The 22,974-nt window shown below is 42.4% G+C and overlaps 1 protein-coding gene across 1 annotated transcript in view; it reads right to left on the reverse strand.

The window, feature by feature from the left end:
• The window catches only part of SLC36A4 (solute carrier family 36 member 4), a 244,769-nt gene extending 232,229 nt beyond the window's left edge, over nucleotides 1-12,540 (reverse strand). The window contains exon 1 of the mRNA XM_084626197.1: nucleotides 12,452-12,540. Within this exon, the coding sequence (XP_084482323.1) occupies nucleotides 12,452-12,479 (28 nt within the window). The 5' untranslated portion in view covers nucleotides 12,480-12,540. The remainder of the gene's footprint in view (nucleotides 1-12,451) is intronic.
• Nucleotides 12,541-22,974: the final 10,434 nt, after the last annotated feature.

Raw genomic sequence — 22,974 nt, forward strand, 5'->3', positions numbered from 1 at the left:
TTTGTGCTGGAAATGGCCCAACTTGATTATCATACACATTGTAAGGAGAGTGATCACTTTAGATAAGCTATTGCCAGCAGGAGAGTGGGGTGGGGGGAGGTATTTTTTCATGCTTTGTGTGTATAAAAGATCTTCTACACTTTCCACAGTATGCATCCGATGAAGTGAGCTGTAGCTCACGAAAGCTTATGCTCAAATAAATTGGTTAGTCTCTAAGGTGCCACAAGTACTCCTTTTCCTTTTCAGGGAGTTATGCTCTAGAGGAATCACGAACACGAATGCACACACACACCTTCTCAACCTTTGGTGGGACCCCACACTTCTACTCAGGGCTTGTCTCCAAATATGCCATGCCTCTACCAATTCCTCAGAGCCTGGCTGTTCCTTCTACCAGCCAGATAAGCCCCCACTAAACTAGTTCAGTCTCAGGGCTGCAAGCAGGCTTCTCTCGCAACAAGAAAAGCAGAGCTCTGCTCTCGTTCCTGGTCAGCCCAGAACTGGGCTAAATCTCCTACTTTTAACTCCCCCTCCCTCTCCATGCCTTACAGTTGCTCCAGGTGTAGTGCTGCGGACCAGTTGGGTTCACAGGCTCTCATTAACCCACTAATTGCCAGCATGGGGCCTGTCCACCCCATCATAATCAGTTTCATTATATTGCTATTTTTTATATACCACTAAAGTAAAATTTTATGGGTTTTACATCTATGATTCATAACGGGGCTCCAAAGAGACTCTGTATATTTATGGATACAGACCAAAGTCCTAAAATCTAAACCATGCCATCCATTCACTGATCAGAGGAGGTACTGTGAAAACCAAGGGCATGAAAATTAGCATTCAAAGAAACAAACTCTGGATCAAGTATGAATTCAGGATGAACTGGATGTAAAAAATGCAAGTGTTGTGTGATACAGATTCTTAAACTATAATCTCTGAAAAGGAAGTGCTATACTACAGAACAACTACTGTCTGTATAAAAAAAATCCACATAAAGTGATGTTTTATTTAATAAGTCATCTGTAACTATGATAGTAGTGTCTAGCACTCTCTTCAAACATCCCTGAAAGACAGATACTGAGGAAACTGAGGCAGAGAAAACCAGTTTACCTAAACCCACAAAATTACTCAGAGAACTGGGATTAGAATTTGGAATTCCTGCTACCCGTTCATATGATGACAGCAGTAGCCCATAGGTCGAGGTCTAATTGAATAATCTGATTCATGTGCATATATTTGCTCTGAATAGATCTAAATATAGTAGCCAAAATAAACACACCAATCAGCATTTAGCCAGTCACAGTGTGTATCACTGGTTCTCCTGAAGTATAGTAGTGTTCTAAAGCAATCCAACTGCTCCTATTCAGCCTCCGCCCTTGCCAACTGTTTATCCTCAAGTTGACTCCTGTTGCCATCACACCTCCTGTTCATCCGGTAGTTAGTACAACTTCGGCCTTTAAATCGAGTCCAGGTCCATTTGGAATGATGGGGCCAGGGCAGTTTATCAGGTTTGGGTTGTAGCAATGTATTTTGACCTACAAAGCCCGATAGGGTTTGGGTCTGCATGCCAGAATATCACGCTTCCCTCTCCATGATACTTCAGGAGTTACAGTTAGCACAAGTACTACAGCTGAAAATGCCCCGATTTTAAAAGAAGGGAGGTAGAGGCAGAGCATTGTCAATAATGTGTTCCTCAGCTCTGAAATTTACTTCCCTCCTTGGTCTACTAGAGCTGGATTTGATGACCTTCAGGGCATGCTGCAAGACATATCCATTTTTCTCAAGCTTTTCCAGGGCATGGAGAAGTATAATGATTGGGGAATAGAGCTGCTGCAAGAGGAATCATGTGTTATAGGATGGAGGATCAATTTATCATCTTTTAAACTATGTAATGTTTTGTTTGGGCTTTTTTAAAAAAAAAAATACAGGATCTAGGGCACCACATGGGGGATTTCAAAAGTGTAAACAAACAATAAAAATTACAGTTGGAGTATTGGAGGGTAGGTGTGAGGCAACATGAGTTCTTTAACTGTACTGACTGTTGGCTCAGTGTACACACCTTAAAACTCGCTCCCTGTGACAGAGTGCTAGACAAGAACAGCTGATCCAGCACTCTGGTCACAGCAATTCCAATCAAACAATGCAGAATGGTGCTGGTTAAACAGAGTTGTGCCTGATTTGTGGGTGAAGGAGAGCTGTAGGCTAATTAAACTATTTGGCAGAGGGTACAAACAGGTACAGGAAGAAAGTACGAAGGGAGGAAAGCAGGCAGCAGGGGGAGGAAAGAGGTTGCTCTTCCCAGCTTGGTGCAGGAGCTGGGGGCTTCCTAGGACTGTTGGAGCAGAACTGTATATAGCAGGGGTTCTCAAACTGGGGATCATGACTCCTCAGGGGGCCATGAGGTTATTACATGGGGGATCGCAAGGTGTCAGTCTCCACCCCCAGCCCCACTTCACCTCCAGCATTTATAATTGTGTTATAAATTAAAAACACTTTTTTACATTTAAGGAGGGTTGCACTCAGAGGCTTGCTGTGTGAAAGGGGTCACCAGTACAAAAGTTCGAGAACCACTGGCATATAGTATTAAGGTGGTGGGAACCCCCATTGTAAATGAACTGCACAAGGTGTCTGACCAGCACAAGAGTCTCTGAGCAGTTTGTGGAGCAGAGGCAGAGGGCCCTGTTACACACCCTAATCTATAAAAGCGGTGAAAATCCAACCCCTGTAAAGTACACTGTGACCTTCAGGAGTGTTATGTAACTGCAAAGTATGTCTGCAATCCGGCAAACATTATACATGTGAGTTACTTTATGCTGGCAAGTATCCCCAACACAAAGTAATGCACACTGGAAAATATAATCCCAACTATACACACAAAATGGTTTAAAATTAGCTATTACCACTCAAGAAAGAGTTCTTGGGAGTCATTGTGGATAGTTCTCTGAAAATATCATCCCAATGTGCAGCAGCAGTCAAAAACGCTAAAAGAATGTTAGGAACCATTAGGAAATGGACAGATAATAAGACAGTAATATCATAATGACACTATATAATCCATGGTACACCACACCTTCAATACTACATGCAGTTCTGGTCATCCCATCTCAAAAAAGATAAATTAGAATTGGAAAAGGTACAGAGAAGGGCAACGAAAATGATTAAGGGTATGGAACAGCTTCCATATAAGAGATTTAAAAGACTGGGACTGTTAGCTTAGAAAAGAGATGACAAAGAGGGATATGATAGAGGTTTATTAAATCATGACCGGTGTGAAGAAAGTGAATAAAGAAGTGGTATTTACCCCTTCAGATAACACAAGAACCAGGAGTCACCCAAAGAAATTAATAGGCAGCACATTTAAAACAAACTTAAGGAAATACTTCTTCATACAACACACAGTAAACCTGTAGACCTTGTTGCCAGAGGATGTTGTGAAGGCCAAAAGTATAACTTGGTTCAAAAAAGAATTAATTAGTTCATGGAGGATAGGTCCATCAATCACTATTAGCCCAGATGGTCAGGAATGCAACCCCATGCTCGTAAGCCTCTGACTGCCAGATGCTGGGACAGGATGACAGGGGATGGATCACTTGATAATTGCCCTTTTCTGTTCATTCCCACTAAGGCGGTGGTTCTCAAACTTCTGTACTGGTGACCCCTTTCACATAGCAAGCCTCTGAGTGCGACCCCCCCCTTATAAATTAAAAACACTTTTAAATATATTTAACATCATTATAAATGCTGGAGGCAAAGTAGGGTTTGGAGTGGAGGCTCACAGCTCCTGACCCCCTGAGGGGTCCCGACCCCCAGTTTGAGAACCACTGCTCTAAAGCATCTGGTATTGGCCACTGTCAGAAGACAGGACACTGAGCTAGGTGAACTACTGGTCTGACCCAGTACAGCCATTCTTACGATCACATATATCAAGTTATTTACACACTTGCAGGCCTGAAGCCTAGATTATTACTGATAAACACCAAAAAGTGACCACGACAGGCACTCTCAGCGGGGTGCTGCTGGACATGCTTTAGGTGCACTGGCAGAGCTTTGGGGATTTGGTTAGCTGTAGCCAGGGCTAACAGATCACCCCACAATGCACATCAAATTCACCGTCACTTAATTTAAAAATAAAAATGATCACTCCTGAACTGCTGGACATAAAAGAGAAAAAAATAAAGCTGCCAAACCAAGACCCACTTTCCCCAGTCAAAACTGGTAGTAAAAAATGTATTACCCTAATCATAGAATCATAGAATATCAGGGTTGGAAGGGACCTCAGGAGGTCATCTAGTCCAACCCCCTGCTCAAAGCAGGACCAATCCCCAATTTTTGCCCCAATATCTGCTTTAACATAATGATATCTGCTTTAACATTTTTGATAGAAAGGAAAATTCTTCAATGTTTAAAAACTGCTGTAACAAAGTGTAATCTGTTTTATCACCAATCATTGGAAATTACACTTCCCAGAATACTAAATCTTCAGATGTCCAGTCAGTTAAGATGCCTATTTTTAAGCAGCACTTGAAAAAAAAAAAAATATCAATTGCTGATGCAGTGACCTGACTTCCAGGTTATCCTTCCTCTTCTCTCTTGGAAAAAAGACACATTTGTACAGTACCCTGCTCTGCGATTCAGATTAAGTGTAACTTAGTAACATTCAGAATTACTAAGAACAGATAATTACAGAAAATAAATTGTACTCTGAGAATAATTATTGTTGGCAATTCTACCTGATCAGAACATAAATCAGGAAGTACTCAGTTTTGCTTACAAACACTAATTGTCACGTATCAAAGGACTAGCAAAAGCAAAGACATTTTTATTGTTAAACTGAGCAGCCAAGGCCGTTCAGAGTCCTGCAGGATCTTATTGTTCTTTTATGATGAAGTATTTCACCACAGAGCCACATTAAAATCATGATTTTACAGAAATGTACATCCTTTATCTCAACTGCTGTAGATCTCTAGACCAAGCCAAGTCTTTCTGAATGATTACAACACTTGCAAATGGTGATATATCACTAAGAGGCAGATTTTTTAAGGTACAAATAGGTACCTAGTGCGATTTTCAAAAGCACCTACGTAAATGGTCAAGTCTCTTTAACCACCAAAAAAGCAAAATAACCTGTAGCACATAGTAAATTTGGGGGGGGTTATCTGATTCCTGTTTGAAATTAAATGTAATAAATAACTCAGCAGTGCATTTATTAGCCATTACTACCAGGGATGTGAATTGATTTACAATTAATACAATCCATCTCACTCCATAATTCCAATAAATCAAACCACAGTTTAGATAAGCTTTACTTCAGGGCTTAAAAAATTTGCTGACATCTACTAGACAGATGCTTAAAGCTGCTAGCCAGTGGTAGATAGGAAACACAAGCGGGGGGAGCTTTGCCAGCAATGTCTAGGTTCAATGCCCTGTTGTCACTTTCAACTGCAGGGAAAGAAGAACATAAAGGATTTCTACCAGGTATTTTGCACCTCTGACATGCCTGGTGGCTTTATATCAACCTCTGTGTCGAGTTAGGTGTCTGATAAGTCTGGATGGAAGAAAAAGGAGCTGTTCCCCCCCCTCCCGTGCCCCCTCTGTGCTTCTTGGCTGCTATCAACACTGGACACTATGTCCATTATATAAGTATTTCCTCCATATTCCTATTTTAAAACAATAATTCACTATCCAACCACTCAATTTTTTAATCATGCTCTGTGCTCTTTCGCGCTATCCATTGGACTTTAGAGCAACTAAACTAATACTATTACAACAACCATGTTCTCATCATGGATCTCTGAGTTCACATATCTATGCAAAACCAATATCCTATGGAAAATATAAGATGAATCTATACTGTACTATGTTTTCCTTGCCTCTACTGAATAAAATCAGAATTTCTCAGTTACATATCATACCCCTTATAGTGTTGACAAATAAAAGAGAGATTCTTCTTTAGCAGAGCGAGCAGGATCCTGAAATCTATTCCTGCTATCATCATGAAATTCCAAGCAGCCAGGATGTACAATGACAGGACTTCACAGCTGTGGCTAGGGGGCAACCAGTTTGTTAAATATCACAATTTCCGCTCAAAGTCACTTGTTCCTGACACCCTGCAAGTTTTCTATTAATGTATTAAGTGTTTGAGGTTCTGTTTGTTTTTCTTTGGAGATTTCTTCACTCCTACTCTTTCACCCATCTTTATTCAGAAAATAGACTAAAACTGATTCATCCCTTCAATCTTCCAACACACATTCTGTTATAAAGCTGCATAAAACCCTCAGTGCTGTGCTTTTCCCATGTCGCTCAACATACCTGGAGGCATGTCATCCAACTGGTTAGATAAATTAACCATTAGCACAAGGCAGACTTGTTTAACTTGTTTACAGTTCAGGTTGCAAAGGAAGAGTAACACAGGTCTACATAGAGCTAAATGTAATAAAAGCTACGCCTGCAGATATGTACTATTATTACATCCAAGTAAATAATGGCTTGCGACTTGCTTGTCTGCCACAGTCATATAACATGTCTAAATTTCTATTGCTCTTCTCTGTTTATACTGAAGTTTGAAGAGAAATGTTTGTAAGATTGGCTACCGCTAAGTCTAATGAGAACTAGCCTTCATTTCATTTTAAATGAATAGGAGCTTTCTCTGATTTTTTGACTACATGCCCCTTTAAGATTGGTGCTTTAAAAGCAGAGACCTGCTGACAATACATAGAATTTTAGCTTAGCTGAGTAGAGTTATAGATAAACATTTTTATGGCTGACTTAGAACAATGCTTCCTCAGCTCTCGTCCCCTAATGCCCCTACTCTACTTGCGCTATATTGATGATATCTTCATCATCTGGAACCATGGAAAAGGAATTCCTCAAGGGTTTCACCATGATTTCAACAATTTCCATCCCACCATCAACCTCAGCCTGGACCAGTCCACACAAGAGTTCCACTTCCTGGACACTATGGTGCTAATAAGCGATGGTCACATAAACACCACCCTATACCGGAAACCTACTGACCGCTATGCCGACCTACATGCCTCCAGCTTTCACCCAGACCACACCACACGATCCATTGTCTACAGCCAAGCTCTACGATACAGCCGCATTTGCTCCAACCCCTCAGACAGAAGCAAACACTTACAAGATCTCTATCAAGCGTTCTTACAACTACAATACGCACCTGCTGAAGTGAAGAAACAGACTGACAGAGCCAGAAGAGTACCCAGAAGTCACCTACTACAGGACAGGCCTAACAAAGAAAATAACAGAATGCCACTAGCCATCACCTTCAGCCCCCAACTAAAACCTCTCCAACGCATCATCAAGGATCTACAACCTATTCTGAAGGACGACCCATCAATCTCACAAATCTTGGGAGACAGGCCAGTCCTTGCCTACAGACAGCTCCCCAACCTGAAGCAAATACTCACCAGCAACCACATACCACACAACAGAACCACTAACCCAGGAACCTATCCTTGCAACAAAGCCCGTTGCCAGCTCTGCCCACATATCTATTCAGGGGACACCACCACAGGGCCTAACAACATCAGCCACACTATCAGAGGCTCGTTCACCTGCACATCTACCAATGTGATATATACCATCATGTGCAAGCAATGCCCCTCTGCCATGTACATTGGTCAAACTGGACAGTCTCTACGTAAAAGAATAAATGGACACAGATCAGATGTCAAGAATTATAACCTCCATAAACCAGTCGGAGAACACTTCAATCTCTCTGGTCACGCGATTACAGACATGAAAGTTGCGATATTACAACAGAAAAACTTCAAAACCAGACTCCAGGGAGAGACTGCTGAATTGGAATTCATTTGCAAATTGGATACAATTAACTTAGGCTTGAATAGAGACTGGGAGTGGCTAAGTCATTATGCAAGGTAACCTATTTCCCCTTGTTTTTTCCTACTCCCCCCCCCCCCCACACACACACACACACTGTTCCTCAGACGTTCTTGTTAAACCCTGGATTTGTGCTGGAAATGGCCCACCTTGATTATCATACACATTGTAAGGAGAGTGATCACTTTAGATAAGCTATTACCAGCAGGAGACTGGGGTGGGGGGAGAAAAAACCTTTTGAAGTGATAAACACCCATTTTTTCATGATCTGTGTGTATAAAAAATCCTCACTGCATTTTCCACTTTATGCATCCGATGAAGTGAGCTGTAGCTCACAAAAGCTTATGCTCAAATAAATTGGTTAGTCTCTAAGTTGCCACAAGTACTCCTTTTCTTTTTGCGAATACAGACTAACACGGCTGCTACTCTGAAACCAGATAAATAATGCGTGCACACAAATATTTCACATAAAGACGTGGGCACACATACATATACAAGTTGTAAGCCAGTATGTATATATAATCTTTTAAACCTACACACAAAGGACATGAACTTCCAGTTTAATCTATGACATAAGTTAACTCCATTGCCCTCATGCCATGAGGCTCTGCAGTATATCAAATGGTACTGTAACCAGGTATTTACTCAAACACCCACTGCATACCTGAGTGAAGTGGAAACGATGTGTTGCTATAAGTACATAAAGCTTCTTAAAGGCTTCAAAAGGTGAGACTTACAGCATAGATGAGACAAATGTCAAATCAAGAGAAAGAGTAACCTGAAAGTAAAAATGCCTAGCATCAAAGATCAGTTCTGGAGATCCACTATAAGGGACTTGAAGAGAAGCCAAATGCATTTGATCTATAGCCCAGAAGAGTCAACGGGAGCCTTTATGGCCCTTAATGCCAACTGACACCACATTGTGCCTGAGTATGTACAGTCTGTAAAAGCAACAATCAGATTCCCATTTTAAAGTAAAAAAACACCTGTCTCACTGCAGAATTCCTTTGCAAAAGGGCTTGGCAGAGATTGATGAATTACACTTCATAATTTCAAGAATAGGTGTAACAGAAGATGAATTCAGATAGCAAGGAACTTAAGCCTAAAAGAGAAGCAATGTATTTTTACACCTAAAAAGAAGTTTTATTTTTTTCTCCAATAGTGCCAAATCCAAGATCAGAGAAAATACTATTTTTGCAAGTATAAATGAAAAGAATATAATGGGGGGAGAGAAATCTAATGACATACAGTTTTGGAAGGTAGAGGCAAAGAATGAATGATACCTATTAGGATCCTGAAGCTATGCATCAGTAAAATTGTTATATGTGAAAGCTACCACCCTTTGCTATTGAAAGGGTATTATTCTGGGAGTCCTATTCATCATAATGCAGAGAGTTCCTCCAGAACATCAAGGATGCCTAAATTCAGTATTTGAAAAATTAAAAGGCTTTTATTTAACCATAAACTGAGATTAGTTTTAAAGAATCGCACTCATGGTGATAACGGACTGTTTTAGTCAGTGTTTTTCACATGACATCAAAGAACAAAAACATCAGTCCATTTTAACCTTCCTCAGATTGTCACATCTTAAGAGCCAGGTATATATTGGGGGTTCCCGCATTTTTGTGATTTACAACAAATCAGTCATAGTGAATTAATGCTTTTGGACATTTTCAAATATAGGTGTCAAAAATTAGCTGCTTAAATGAGTTTAGTGACCTGATATTTAGAGGTGCTGACTAGTCACACCTCTCAAAGTCAAAATTTAGGTGCCTAATCACGGATTTAGATGCCTTGCTTTAGACACTCCAAGTTTGAAAACTTCAGCCAAAAGCTGTAGCTGGCTGTGGAGGCAGCAGATGTCACGACGATCAGAAGAAGCCACCGCACAACCTCGCTTCGCAGGCAGCAGCGTTACCCAGCGGCTAGGCTGGGAAGGCAGACTCGGAGCTGAAGCGACAGCAGTTCTGGGCCCGGTTTCCCAACCTCCCCACCACCTGCCATTGCAGCTGTGGGCACACTGCCCCCGGAGCGGGATGGGGGGCTTCCTTCTTAAAAAGAAGCTTACAAGAAGTGGAAGGTTGGACATATGACCAGGGAAGAGTATAAAAATATTGCTCGGGCATGTAGGAATGTTATCAGGAGGGCCAAATCGCACCTGGAGCTGCAGCTAGCCAGAGATGTCAAGAGTAACAAGAAGGGTTTCTTCAGGTATGTTGGCAACAAGAAGAAAGCCAAGGAATGTGTTGGCCCCTTACTGAATGAGGGAGGCAACCTAGTGACAGAGGATGTGGAAAAAGCTAATGTACTCAATGCTTTTTTTGCCTCTGTTTTCACTAACAAGGTCAGCTCCCAGACTGCTGCGCTGGGCATCACAACATGGGGAAGAGATGGCCAGCCCTCTGTGGAGATAGAGGTGGTTAGGGACTATTTAGAAAAGCTGGACGTGCACAAGTCCATGGGGCCGGACGAGTTGCATCCGAGAGTGCTGAAGGAATTGGCGGCTGTGATTGCAGAGCCATTGGCCATTATCTTTGAAAACTCGTGGCGAACCGGGGAAGTCCCAGATGACTGGAAAAAGGCTAATGTAGTGCCAATCTTTAAAAAAGGGAAGGAGGAGGATCCTGGGAACTACAGGCCAGTCAGCCTCACTTCAGTCCCTGGAAAAATAATGGAGCAGGTCCTCAAAGAATCAATCCTGAAGCACTTGCATGAGAGGAAAGTGATCAGGAACAGCCAGCATGGATTCACCAAGGGAAGGTCATGCCTGACTAATCTAATCGCCTTTTATGATGAGATTACTGGTTCTGTGGATGAAGGGAAAGCAGTGGATGTATTGTTTCTTGACTTTAGCAAAGCTTTTGACACGGTCTCCCACAGTATTCTTGTCAGCAAGTTAAGGAAGTATGGGCTGGATGAATGCACTATAAGGTGGATAGAAAGCTGGCTAGATTGTCGGGCTCAACGGGTAGTGATCAATGGCTCCATGTCTAGTTGGCAGCCGGTATCAAGTGGAGTGCCCCAAGGGTCGGTCCTGGGGCCGGTTTTGTTCAATATCTTCATAAATGATCTGGAGGATGGTGTGGATTGCACTCTCAGCAAATTTGCGGATGATACTAAACTGGGAGGAGTGGTAGATACGCTGGAGGGGAGGGATAGGATACAGAAGGACCTAGACAAATTGGAGGATTGGGCCAAAAGAAATCTGATGAAGTTCAATAAGGATAAGTGCAGGGTCCTGCACTTAGGACGGAAGAACCCAATGCACAGCTACAGACTAGGGACCGAATGGCTAGGCAGCAGTTCTGCGGAAAAGGACCTAGGGGTGACAGTGGACGAGAAGCTGGATATGAGTCAGCAGTGTGCCCTTGTTGCCAAGAAGGCCAATGGCATTTTGGGATGTATAAGTAGGGGCATAGCGAGCAGATCGAGACACGTGATCGTCCCCCTCTATTCGACATTGGTGATGCCTCATCTGGAGTACTGTGTCCAGTTTTGGGCCCCACACTTCAAGAAGGATGTGGATAAATTGGAGAGAGTCCAGCGAAGGGCAACAAAAATGATTAGGGGACTGGAACACATGAGTTATGAGGAGAGGCTGAGGGAGCTGGGATTGTTTAGCCTGCAGAAGAGAAGAATGAGGGGGGATTTGATAGCTGCTTTCAACTACCTGAAAGGGGGTTCCAAAGAGGATGGCTCTAGACTGTTCTCAATGGTAGCAGATGACAGAACGAGGAGTAATGGTCTCAAGTTGCAGTGGGGGAGGTTTAGGTTGGATATTAGGAAAAACTTTTTCACTAAGAGGGTGGTGAAACACTGGAATGCGTTACCTAGGGAGGTGGTAGAATCTCCTTCCTTAGAGGTTTTTAAGGTCAGGCTTGACAAAGCCCTGGCTGGGATGATTTAACTGGGAATTGGTCCTGCTTCGAGCAGGGGGTTGGACTAGATGACCTTCTGGGGTCCCTTCCAACCCTGATATTCTATGATTCTATGATTCCTCGGTGTCCCCCGCCCAGAGCTCGGCCCAGCAGGCAGCGGGTCACTCTTCCCCCTTGGGCGCAGCTCCCCGAGCCCCCGCGCTAGCCAACCTGGCCGGCTCTGGGGAGTCAGCAAGCGCGGCGGCTGGGAGGGGGGGGGGGGTTACCGCCATCACCTCTCCCCCCCCGGCGCGCAGAGAGACCCGGGCCACACAACAGCGGCGGAGAACCCAGCGCTCCCCCCGCCCCGCGCCCTGCCACCACGGGCCTCCCGGATCAGTGACAGGGCCCCGCACACCTCGCACCCCTCCCCCCTGTGCAGGAGACACCCGCCCCCAACGGGAGGCCCGGGCTCAACCCCAGCACGGGGAAACCGCAGGAGTTGTTAGGAGGAAGGGGCTGCAGTGGTTCAACCCTTTCCCCCCCCCTCGGGTGAGATGGTTTATCCCGCCCTGCAGATGCGTTACCGGCGGAGCAAACCATTCTCTCCAAGTGCGGGGGGGAGTCAAATCTCCTCAGCCTCCTTGTGCCCTCTACCCCTGCCACACAGCAAGCCGCTGCCCATTCCGCCCTGCCTCACTTTCACCGCCATTCCCAGACAACGGAGCACGCTGTACCTAGCTCTTCTCTAGCCGCCGCTTCCATCTTTCAATGGTCCCTCCGCTCGCCCTGCCTCAATGTGGAGCCGGCCGGCACAGGGAGGCAGTGCGCATGCGCCACCTGTCCCTTCAGCACACCATAGAAACGCAGAGAGAGGGTAGACAAGATGCCCCAGGAGGGGAGGAGGGAGGCGTTAGGCCTCCGGAGTCCAGAGCTCTTTAGGGATGCGCCCTGCAGTAGAAACAGGGGCATATTCCAGGGCTGCTCTGCGGCCTTTAGATGCTGCAGGCGCCTGTCTGTAATTAACTCCCGCCGGACTTGGTTCTCCCTTCAGCCCAACTCCAGCTGCAGAGCAATAGCCCCAACCTCAAGCATTCAAAAATTTTGCATCAGGCTCTGAAAAATCATAGGATTTTACAATAGGGCACGTTGGGTCTTTTTACTTGACCTGTAGCATTGGAACGTATAGGGGGTCCCATTGTCAAGTTTTTCCAACAACAACTCTGAGGCTAGAAACTTACTTTGTTAAAAATGAAAGCTAAACTTCTTAGGTTATAGATAGCCTGATTCTGGCACTAGGGGGGTCTAGGGAAGACAAATTCATAATCCTGCTAGACTCCAATAACCATGGATTTAACAAGTGTTATGGCTCATTACAATAATTTGTAACACTGCGCTGCCTGCTATCCTTTATTGCCCACTTCAAACCCTTTATGCATAGTAGTCTAACCCCCACTCTTACTTTCAAGTGACCACCTCCAATATGTGTTACCCTTTCTGCTTAATCTGTCCCAGCTTGTATTTAGCTCAGACACTGCTGCCTTCCCCAGATCTGAAGAGCTCTGTGTAGCTCAAAAGCTTGTACCTTCCACCCACACAAGTTCATCCAATGAAAGATATGTCTCTATATAAAATCATAAGTCATAGTCACATGACTTGGTTTATCATCCCAGGATCAGTCTTACCATAGATATCAATTCCTTTTCATTAATAATCTTTCTAGATAATATTTAGTCCTGCTATGTGTGCAGGGGACTGGACTACATGACCTCTCAAGGTCCCTTCCAGTCCCATAATTCTATGTTTCTCTGGTCAAATATCCCTTATTTTACAAACAAATCTGCTCCAGAGACAACACATAACTATTGATGGGGAGAGGGCATAATTTAAAGGTTCTGGTGGTATAAAGTGCGGTTCATGGTAGAGCATACAAACTCTGGAAAAAATCTGAGTGGCATGTGTCTCCCACACATCGCCTCTGCTCCCACCAAGGTTGCCTTTGGACCCTACCACCACCTCCAGTTCTCTTATTCCAAACCTGTAATCAAATCAGAATGTTGTATTAAGTTTTTAAAGTCAAGTTAGAGGAACAGAAATGCAGTATTACCAACTTGAAGCATTAAAAAATTATTCAAGCCTCCCCAAATATCTTGAGATTTTCAAACCTGAGAATTTTTAGGCCATCCCTTTTTCGGGATGTTAGGGGGAAGAAATTACTGACACTGTTTTTTGCATTCTTTAGGGTTCACATTTTCAAGATTCACCTCAACTATAATGGCTAGAAACTTGGTTTAAAATGAAACCTGAAAATCTTCCATAATCACATGACTCCTGGAGCGCAGGCTTTGTTGCCGGCACCCAGTGCCGAGAGGCAAAACAACAGCAGGGTTTGGTTCGCTACCCGGTGTGCTTCACCCAATAATCACAATGGGGTGGAGAAGCAGAAAAGTTTATTTGAAGCTTCAAAAAGGTACAGGGAGAATAGAATCTCAAATCCTGCACACAGAGCAGGAAGTTACACAGGCTTTTATACATCCTTTCTTCAGCATACTTATCAAGTAGCAAGCTGCCCTAAGTATCCATATAGCCAGCCAATCCAGTTACCAGCTAGTTCCCTTGTTTTTTCTATCATTTGTTAAACTATACATAAAGCTGCTTTATTCAGCATTTTTCTTCCATATCTGCCCTGTTTGGCCTTGTTTAGTTTCAGGCAGTCTGACTCTGCAACATATTGTTGCAGATCCTCAGCATAACTGCTGTGAGTGCCTCCAGGCGGGGGGGGCCAAGGACACTTGGGCCTAGTACTCAGAGCTACTGCGAGTACCTCCAGGCGGGGCCGGGGGGCCAACGACACCTGGGCCTATTGCGAGTGGGCATCATCGACACTCGTGGTCTTCCATCCCCTCGAGTTACCTAGTGGCCATGCCCCAGTGTCCCCAACAGCTTGAAGAACCACATAAAATATCACAAAAGTTGGCAATATGAGCAGGACACATGTCTATATTAGTGGTTATTAAGTGATGGGGTGGAAGCTTCAGTTTTTATGCTAAACCCTCTGTCAAGGTTCCTCCCCCACTCTGAACTCTAGGGTACAGATGTGGGGACCTGCATGAAAACCTCCTAAGCTTACTTTTACCAGCTTAGGTTTAAACTTCCCCAAGGTACAAATTAATTTTATCTTTTGTCCTTGGAATAACCACTGCCACCACTAAACTCTAACTGGATTTACTGGGAAATGTAGTTTGGACATGTCTTTCCCCACAAAATCCTCCCAACCCTTGCACCCCACTTCCTGGGAAAGGTTTGGTAAAAATCCTCACCAATTTGCATAGGTGACCACAGACCCAAACCCTTGGATCTAAGAACAATGAAAAAGCATTCAGTTTTCTTACAAGAAGACTTTTAATAGAAATAGAAGTAAATAGGAGTAAAGGAATCACCCCTGTAAAATCAGGATGGTAGGTACCTTACAGGGTAATTAGATTCAAAACATAGAGAATCCCTCTAGGCAAAACCTTAAGTTACAAAAAAGACACACAGTCAGAAATAGTCATTCTATTCAGCACAATTCTTTTCTCAGCCATTTAAAGAAATCATAATCTAACACATACCTAGCTAGATTACTTACTAAAGTTCTAAGACTCCATTCCTGGTCTATCCCCAGCAAAAGCAGCATATAGACAGACACACAGACCCTTTTTTTCTCTCCCTCCTCCCAGCTTTTGAAAGTATCTTGTCTCCTCATTGGTCATTTTGGTCAGGTGCCAGCGAGGTTACCTTTAGCTTCTTAACCCTTTACAGGTGAGAGGATTTTTCCTCTGGCCAGGAGGGATTTTAAAGGGGTTTACCCTTCCCTTTATATTTATGACACCCTCTTTGATGTATTATCTTTATTCTCCCAAGTCCCTGCTTGTCTATTTATCCATCTCTTGAGTTCTAACTGACACCTAGGCCTCAATCCTTACATGTGTTGAACTCAGGTGGGCCCTTCATTCGCACCCACACACAAGCCCACTAAAATCACTAGGGCTCTGCATTGGGGTTCATCCTTCACTCACATCCCTGGTTTGTAAGCTCTGTGGCAAGGACAGTATGAATTGGAGACATGAGCATAGAGATGAGAGTCAGGAACTCTTGAGCTGTAATAATTCCAACTTGCTGTTTGGGTTTAAGAAAGTCATTTAACTTTAGCCTGTCCAAGTTGGTTTCCCCATCTATAAATTGGAAGTCATACTTATGCTCACAACCCTCCCATAAGTTTACATTAATGATGGATCAGCACTTTGAACATGAAAAAAGCACTTTGATCTCTTGTAGCACAGTTTAATATCCTGAAGACTGAAATGTTTTAGTCTAACTAATGTGTTTGGGCTTAAAATAGGGGTATCTGAGTGAAATTTAGTGCCCCGATATATACAGAAGATCAAACTAAATGATCTAATGGTCCCTTCTGGCCTTTAACTCTATGAAACTATGGAATTAACATTATATATCTTGTTTCTTTTTAAATTATTCAATTGCTACAGATTTTTTTCTATTTTTTATGGATTTCTCAGAGACAGTGTGTTGTGAAGTTGTATAGGAGCAATAGCCTTGGAGGCAAGTGTATTGTTTCTTTAAATACATAGCAACAATCAAGACAAGAAGGAACTTCTGAAAGTTTTAGGCAGAAACATTATACTGAAGCATACAGCAGAATCGTTTTAGGGGATAATCCTTAAATTTCTTGTTAAAGTTAGAAGAAAGCAGTGTTTCCCATCATTGTCACATAATAGTTAACAATTGTGGTTTCCAAAGCTTTAAAGAAAGGAGGAGGGGAAGATATCAAGGTGGCAGGGAGGAACTAGTATTTCCCAAAGTAGGGATATCAAATGTTTTCTCAAACTCTGCAATCCCAGCTAAGGAAACAAGAATTTCAGGACATTCAGTACCCACATTGCATAGATCCCTAATCACTCTGATTTTCAGCACCCTCTAATTTTCTCTGAAGATAAGTGCTGTAGGAATTATTTTGGGAAAGTTTTATACCACAGGTCAGCCCCAGGGGTTCTCAAACTGGGGATTGAGACCCCTCAGGGGGTCACAAGGTTATTACATGGGGGTTGCAAGCTGTCAGCCTCCACCCCAAACCCCGCTTTGCCTCTAGCATTTATGATGGTGTTAAAAAAAGTAAAAAAATATGTAAAAAAGTGTTTTTAATTTATTAGGGGGTTCACACACAGAGGCTTGCTATGTGAAAGGGGTCACCAGAACAAAAGTTTGAGAACCACTGGCCTAGATGATCTCAATAGTCCCTTCAGGCCTTGGTATGCTCCTTGCCTACAGCACTAGAAAGTTCTAACATTGTCAAACTCAGTATAGCATGCACTAAATTGAATGTTCACAGTCTGGACCTTTGCCCCTAAAGTAATTTAAACATATGAGACTTTTGCAGTGACTGCTTCTATATTTGCTAGAAATCTTTCTGTAACTTGTAGCACGTTTTGTTTTCTTTAAACAAAGAGACATCCATCTCCCTGGGAACTTCCACTGAAAAAACATTCTTCAACCTATGAGCAGGACAGCCACATCCAGATGAAACTCCTCCCCAGCAAGAGATTACAAAAGCACTGAGGCCCCTTTCTTTTCTTCTGGCCTTTTAGTGGCAGTACAATACTTAAACACTCAAATCTCAAAGCAACATTTTTTAAAAAGGAGTTGGAACCACCTCAACTTAAAATACTAAGCAGCAAAATTGTATACATTTATACAACAGTTAATGCCAACTGACCCCTCCCTCATCCAATTCCAGGACATTAGAAATTTGTTATACGGTTCACCCCCTACCCTCAAAGAGATCTTTCTGTTGTCTGTGATCAGAAATGGAAGCTGTCATAAATATAAAGGGAAGGGTAAACCCCTTTGAAATCCCTCCTGGCCAGGGGAAAGCTCCTCTCACCTGTAAAGGGTTAAGAAGCTAAAGGTAACCTCGCTGGCACCTGACCAAAATGACCAATGAGGAGACAAGATACTTTCAAAAGTTGGGAGGAGGGAGAGAAACAAAGGGTCTGTGTGTCTGTCTATATGCTGGTTTCTGCCGGGGATAGACCAGGAATGGAGTCTTAGAACTTTTAGTAAGTAATCTAGCTAGGTATGTGTTAGATTATGATTTCTTTAAATGGCTGAGAAAAGAATTGTGCTGAATAGAATAACTATTTCTGTCTGTGTATCTTTTTTGTAACTTAAGGTTTTGCCTAGAGGGGTTCTCTATGTTTTTGAATCTAATTACCCTGTAAGATATCTACCATCCTGATTTTACAGGGGGGATTTCTTCATTTCTATTTTTATTAAAAGTCTTCTTGTAAGAAACTGAATGCTTTTTCATTGTTCTCAGATCCAAGGGTTTGGGTCTGTGGTCACCTATGCAAATTGGTGAGGCTTTTTATCCAACATTTCCCAGGAAAGGGGGGTGCAAGTGTTGGGAGGATTGTTCATTGTTCTTAAGATCCAAGGGTCTGGGTCTGTAGTCACCTAGGCAAATTGGTGAGGCTTTTTACCAAACCTTGTCCAGGAAGTGGGGTGCAAGGTTTTGGGAAGTATTTTGGGGGGAAGGACGCGTCCAAACAGCTCTTCCCCAGTAACCAGTATTAGTTTGGTGGTGGTAGCGGCCAGTCCAAGGACAACGGGTGTAATATTTTGTACCTTGGGGAAGTTTTGACCTAAGCTGGTAAAGATAAGCTTAGGAGGTTTTTCATGCAGGTCCCCACATCTGTACCCTAGAGTTCAGAGTGGGGGAGGAACCTTGACAGAAGCAGCTAGGGAAAAGTTATAGACTCTAAGGTTAGAAGGGATCACTATGATCATCTGAGTCCTGCTATTGGGAGGAGGGTTATACTTGTTTGTATCACTCCCATCCGCCAGAGGAATCCTGCATCTTCTGCCTAGGTCCAAGGTGATAGTGAACAGCCCAAGAGTTCTTTTACGGAGGCTCTGGTGCTGTGGAGCAGTGAGCTCCATGTTGGCATAGAGATCCACCCACATGGATTCATTGAAGGAATGGAGCCATAGCCAGTATTCACCAATTGCATGTGCATTTGGTTATTCCTTCCAATATCAGCCACTCTCTTTCACCCTCATTTTAATTAGTTCAAACAAAATTTCTGCTTTAATAAGATAGGATTAATATACAGCACTATCTTTCAAAGTATCCTTGTCAACTTTATTTTGTCTGCAGATTTGATTAGCATACTTTCCTCTCCATTCTCCAAACTAATAACAATGTTGAATAGTTTTGGCAGAATCACAGCCAACACGAATGATAAAAGTAATACTGTACTTAAGTCTGTAGTTCCTATAGTGTTATACCAATAAAATAAAAACCAGCAGGATCTTATTAAAGGGGAAAAGGCAAAATGCCACATTTATTGTGAATACAGAAAGAATCATAGTAAGCAGTTAGTTATAGCTTTAACATTCCATTCAATTTCATATTTATTCACACATTCATTCATACACACACACACACACACAGGTTCTACAAGGTTGTTATCATAGTTACCAGCCTTAGAGTTGCTCATGCCAAGCCATTGGCCAGGTGGCCTGGACATGAGGAGGGAGCAGGGCCTTGTCAAATGCACATCTGATGCTCCTGGAAGTTGGTTTGCAGAAAGTTCTCACTTTCTAGAGTCCATTTTTATAGGATTTTATTCCTATGCCAGTCTATGGGAATTGCTTCATCATGCTGTTGCTGAATCAATCAGCAGATAGCACATTCCTGACCGCTCTGTGCTGCCAGATGTTATCTTGTTCTTTGGTTCTCCCATCCTTGAGGCTGTTGGGTGGATTCCAGTCTGCCCTCCAGGGGTCCTCTGGTTATTTCCACTTGATGCCTTCTTCAGCCAATGGACACTGGATTCTTAGGCTAGCAACTCCCTGATCATTCAGTTATTATCCACACCAAGCATCCATCCACATACACCCTCTATCTCTATTTTAATCACAATTGTTAACAAAGCGAGATGAATACAACAAAAGGGTGGGGAGTCTCTGGGTGCTGTTTCTGTTGTTACAGAGTATTGCTTTGAGTCTCTCTCTGTGTGAGTAGTTGTTGTTACAAAGAATTGTTTTGAGAACAGACTCTGTCTTAGAATGTACTAACACAGTTAGCAGCTTGCAAGTTTCACACATAGAGGGAGAGAAACAGTACCAAAAACCAAGAGACCTCTTAATTAGTAATACCCTGGAGTTTAAACTATGGGGAATCAAACTCATTTGTTATTTTAATACAGAACTTCTTTAATATGATCCAACAATAGTATCTTCCCTTGGAGGAATTGGAATACTTTAAAACATTAATGAATTAAGCCTTACAATATCTCTATTTTAATAGGGAAGTGTTATTCCTTTTTCACAGAGAGATAAACTAAGGCACAGAGAAGATAAGTGACTTAAGATCACAGCAAGTTTCATGTTTGAACTGGAAATGGAGCCAAGATTTCTTAATTCCCAGTCCAATGCTTTAAACACTAGATTATCCTTCCTTAAAATACAGCATATTTGTTGGTTTGAGCCAGTTATATCACTTAAATGTCTATCCTTCTTAGAACATTTCCCCCATTCCACATTTATCTAGTTTCTCCCTGAATGTGTGTTTTGGAATTGAAGGGATGCCTTATTAGTCTTAAAATATTCCTACATTCACTGCAGTTCCTTTACCCAGTGAATGTGTTATCCTGACAGAAGACGACATTAAGCGAATTTGACAGATGTGTTTTTGTCAATTTACTTTATCTAATTATCGCCTATTGTTTTTCTCTCCAAGTGATTTATTAATTGCTGTTACCCAGAAAGAACAGTCCTCACATTGAAGTGATGGATATTACATGTATTCATATATTAAGTTTGAGGTTTGCCTCCTCTCTTGTAAAGCTCTTTATTGACCCTACCTCTGCCTAAATTTAAGCCCTTCCAACTTCCATTCATTTTGGCCTGATCAAGCTTCTCTTCCAATTGCTCCTTTTGTAGCTGTGACGGATTGGATCACAAAGACCCCCTTGGGACTTCCACCTGATGTGCTGAAACTACCTCTGAGCCTGTTTTCCCTGGCAGCTTGGGACTTCAGTACCCTGTCTTGTTGAGCCAGACACGCTAGCCTGCTGCAAACACAGACCCAGGTCTGAACTATGTCCCCCAAAAGCTGGAGGCTTAACTGAAAACAGCTTAAGAAGTGCTCCTGACTCTAGCACCCAGATATCCAGTTCCCAATGGTATCCAAACCCCAAATAAATCTGTTGATTGTTCTGTTTTACTCTGTATAAAGCTTATACAGGGTAAACTCATAAATTGTTTGCCCTCTGTAACACTGATAGAGAGATATGCACAGCAGTTTGCTCTCCCAGGTATTAATTACTTGCTCTGGGTTAATTAATAAATAAAAAGTGATTTTATTACGTATAAAAATAGGATTTAAGTGGTTCCAAGTAATAAGAGACAGAACAAAGTAAATTACCAAGCAAAATAAAGCAAAAACACGGGCAAGTCTACGCCTAATACAGTAGGAAACTAAATACAGGTAAATCGCACCCTTGGAGATGTTCCAATAATTTTCTTTCACAGACTAGACTCCTTCCTAGTCTGGGTCCAGCAATCACTCACACCCCCTTAGTTACTGTCCTTTGTTCCAGTTTCTTTCAGGCATCTCTATGGGGTGGAGAAGCTATCTTCTGAGCCAGCTGAAGACAAAATTGAGGGGTTTCTAGGGCCTTTTATATTCTCTCGTGGGTAGAAACCCCTTTGTTCTCCTGTGCAAAATCACAACAACAAGATGGAGTCTGTAGCCACCTGGGCAAGTCACATATCTATGGATGATTCAGCTTTTTGCAGGTCGACACCATTGTTTACATGTTAGTTTGAACATTCCCAGGAAAGCTCAGATTGGCATCTCCCAAAGTCCATTGTCAGTTAAGTGTTTCTTGATTGGGCACTTACTGAGAATAGTCCTTTCTCAAGAAGCTGACCAAATGCTTCACTGAGGCTAATTAGAATCAAACAAATACATAGCCAGTATTCATAACTTCAAATACAAAAATGATACACACATACAGACAGCATAATCATAACCAACAGATTACAACCTTTCTATAGACACCCCACTTGGCCTCCTCTGTACAAGAACTGGTACAACCATAGGACCCTGGTTGCAACCATGATCTATACGGTCACAGTTTATGTCAATAACGTCACAGTAGCATTTTCCCACTTCTGTCATTGTGGCAGATCTTAAGAGGCTGTAAGTCAATATTTCCCCGTTGAACCTAATGGAGATACAATTTCTACCAGCTAAGGATCTGACCCTGAATTTTCTATCTTGTCCTCCCAGATGTCTAGATGTCCAGATGTCAACCTCCCTTCCACCTTCTCTGTATGTGTGTGTATATATATATATATATATATATATATATATATATATATATATATATATATATATAATCTTCTTACTATATATTCCATTTTATGCATCCTATGAAGTGGGTTGTAGCCCATGAAAGCTTATGCTCTAATAAATTTGTTAGTCTCTAAGGTGTCACAAGTACTCCCGTTCTTTCTCCCATTTAATGTAGGTCATGCCAGCTCCCTTTATAGGCCCATCTATTCCATGGTGCATTCTGCCAATGGAATACTCAGACCTTTCTGGTTTTGGACTATATTGTACCTAATATGCTTTGAAAATATAAAAACTCTTCAGTTTATAAAATCCACTACCACATAACTACACAAGCATCACTAGAATAATAACCATTATAGCAAATGTACGCTGTTTTCCCTTGACTATTTGTAGGGGCCTGAGATCATAAATATAGAACCTGGTTTGTTTGTTGGCTATACACAATGCAGTTGTACAAACATTTTTGTAGTTACCTGTGGATGTGGTTGAGGATCCAAATCTGCTCAGAGGGCGGAAATGGAAGGAAACGAAACAAAACAAGCCACAGAGAGGAGCTCATTTAGAGAGGATGTTTGCTGGGAATGGATAATCTTAGGATTTATTGGAGGTGCTGGCACAGGCAGGCCACAACTGAATTGAGGGGAACAAAAAAAAAAGACGGGGGGGAACAGGATGGATTCTCTCAGTAGCCGACAATTTAAGATGGAGACGGGGTACATCAATAGCCTGTGTTTACCTTAGCCAGAGTTATCACAAGACAAGTCCATTCCCAGTTGAGAAGTAGCCATTTTTGGAATCTAGGTGGTCTGTTTAGGTTGGGACATGCTGGGAAATAAG

The sequence above is a fragment of the Lepidochelys olivacea genome, assembly GCF_965140295.1.
Source record: "Lepidochelys olivacea isolate rLepOli2 genome assembly, chromosome: 1".
In the NCBI taxonomy this organism is placed as follows: domain Eukaryota; kingdom Metazoa; phylum Chordata; order Testudines; family Cheloniidae; genus Lepidochelys; species Lepidochelys olivacea.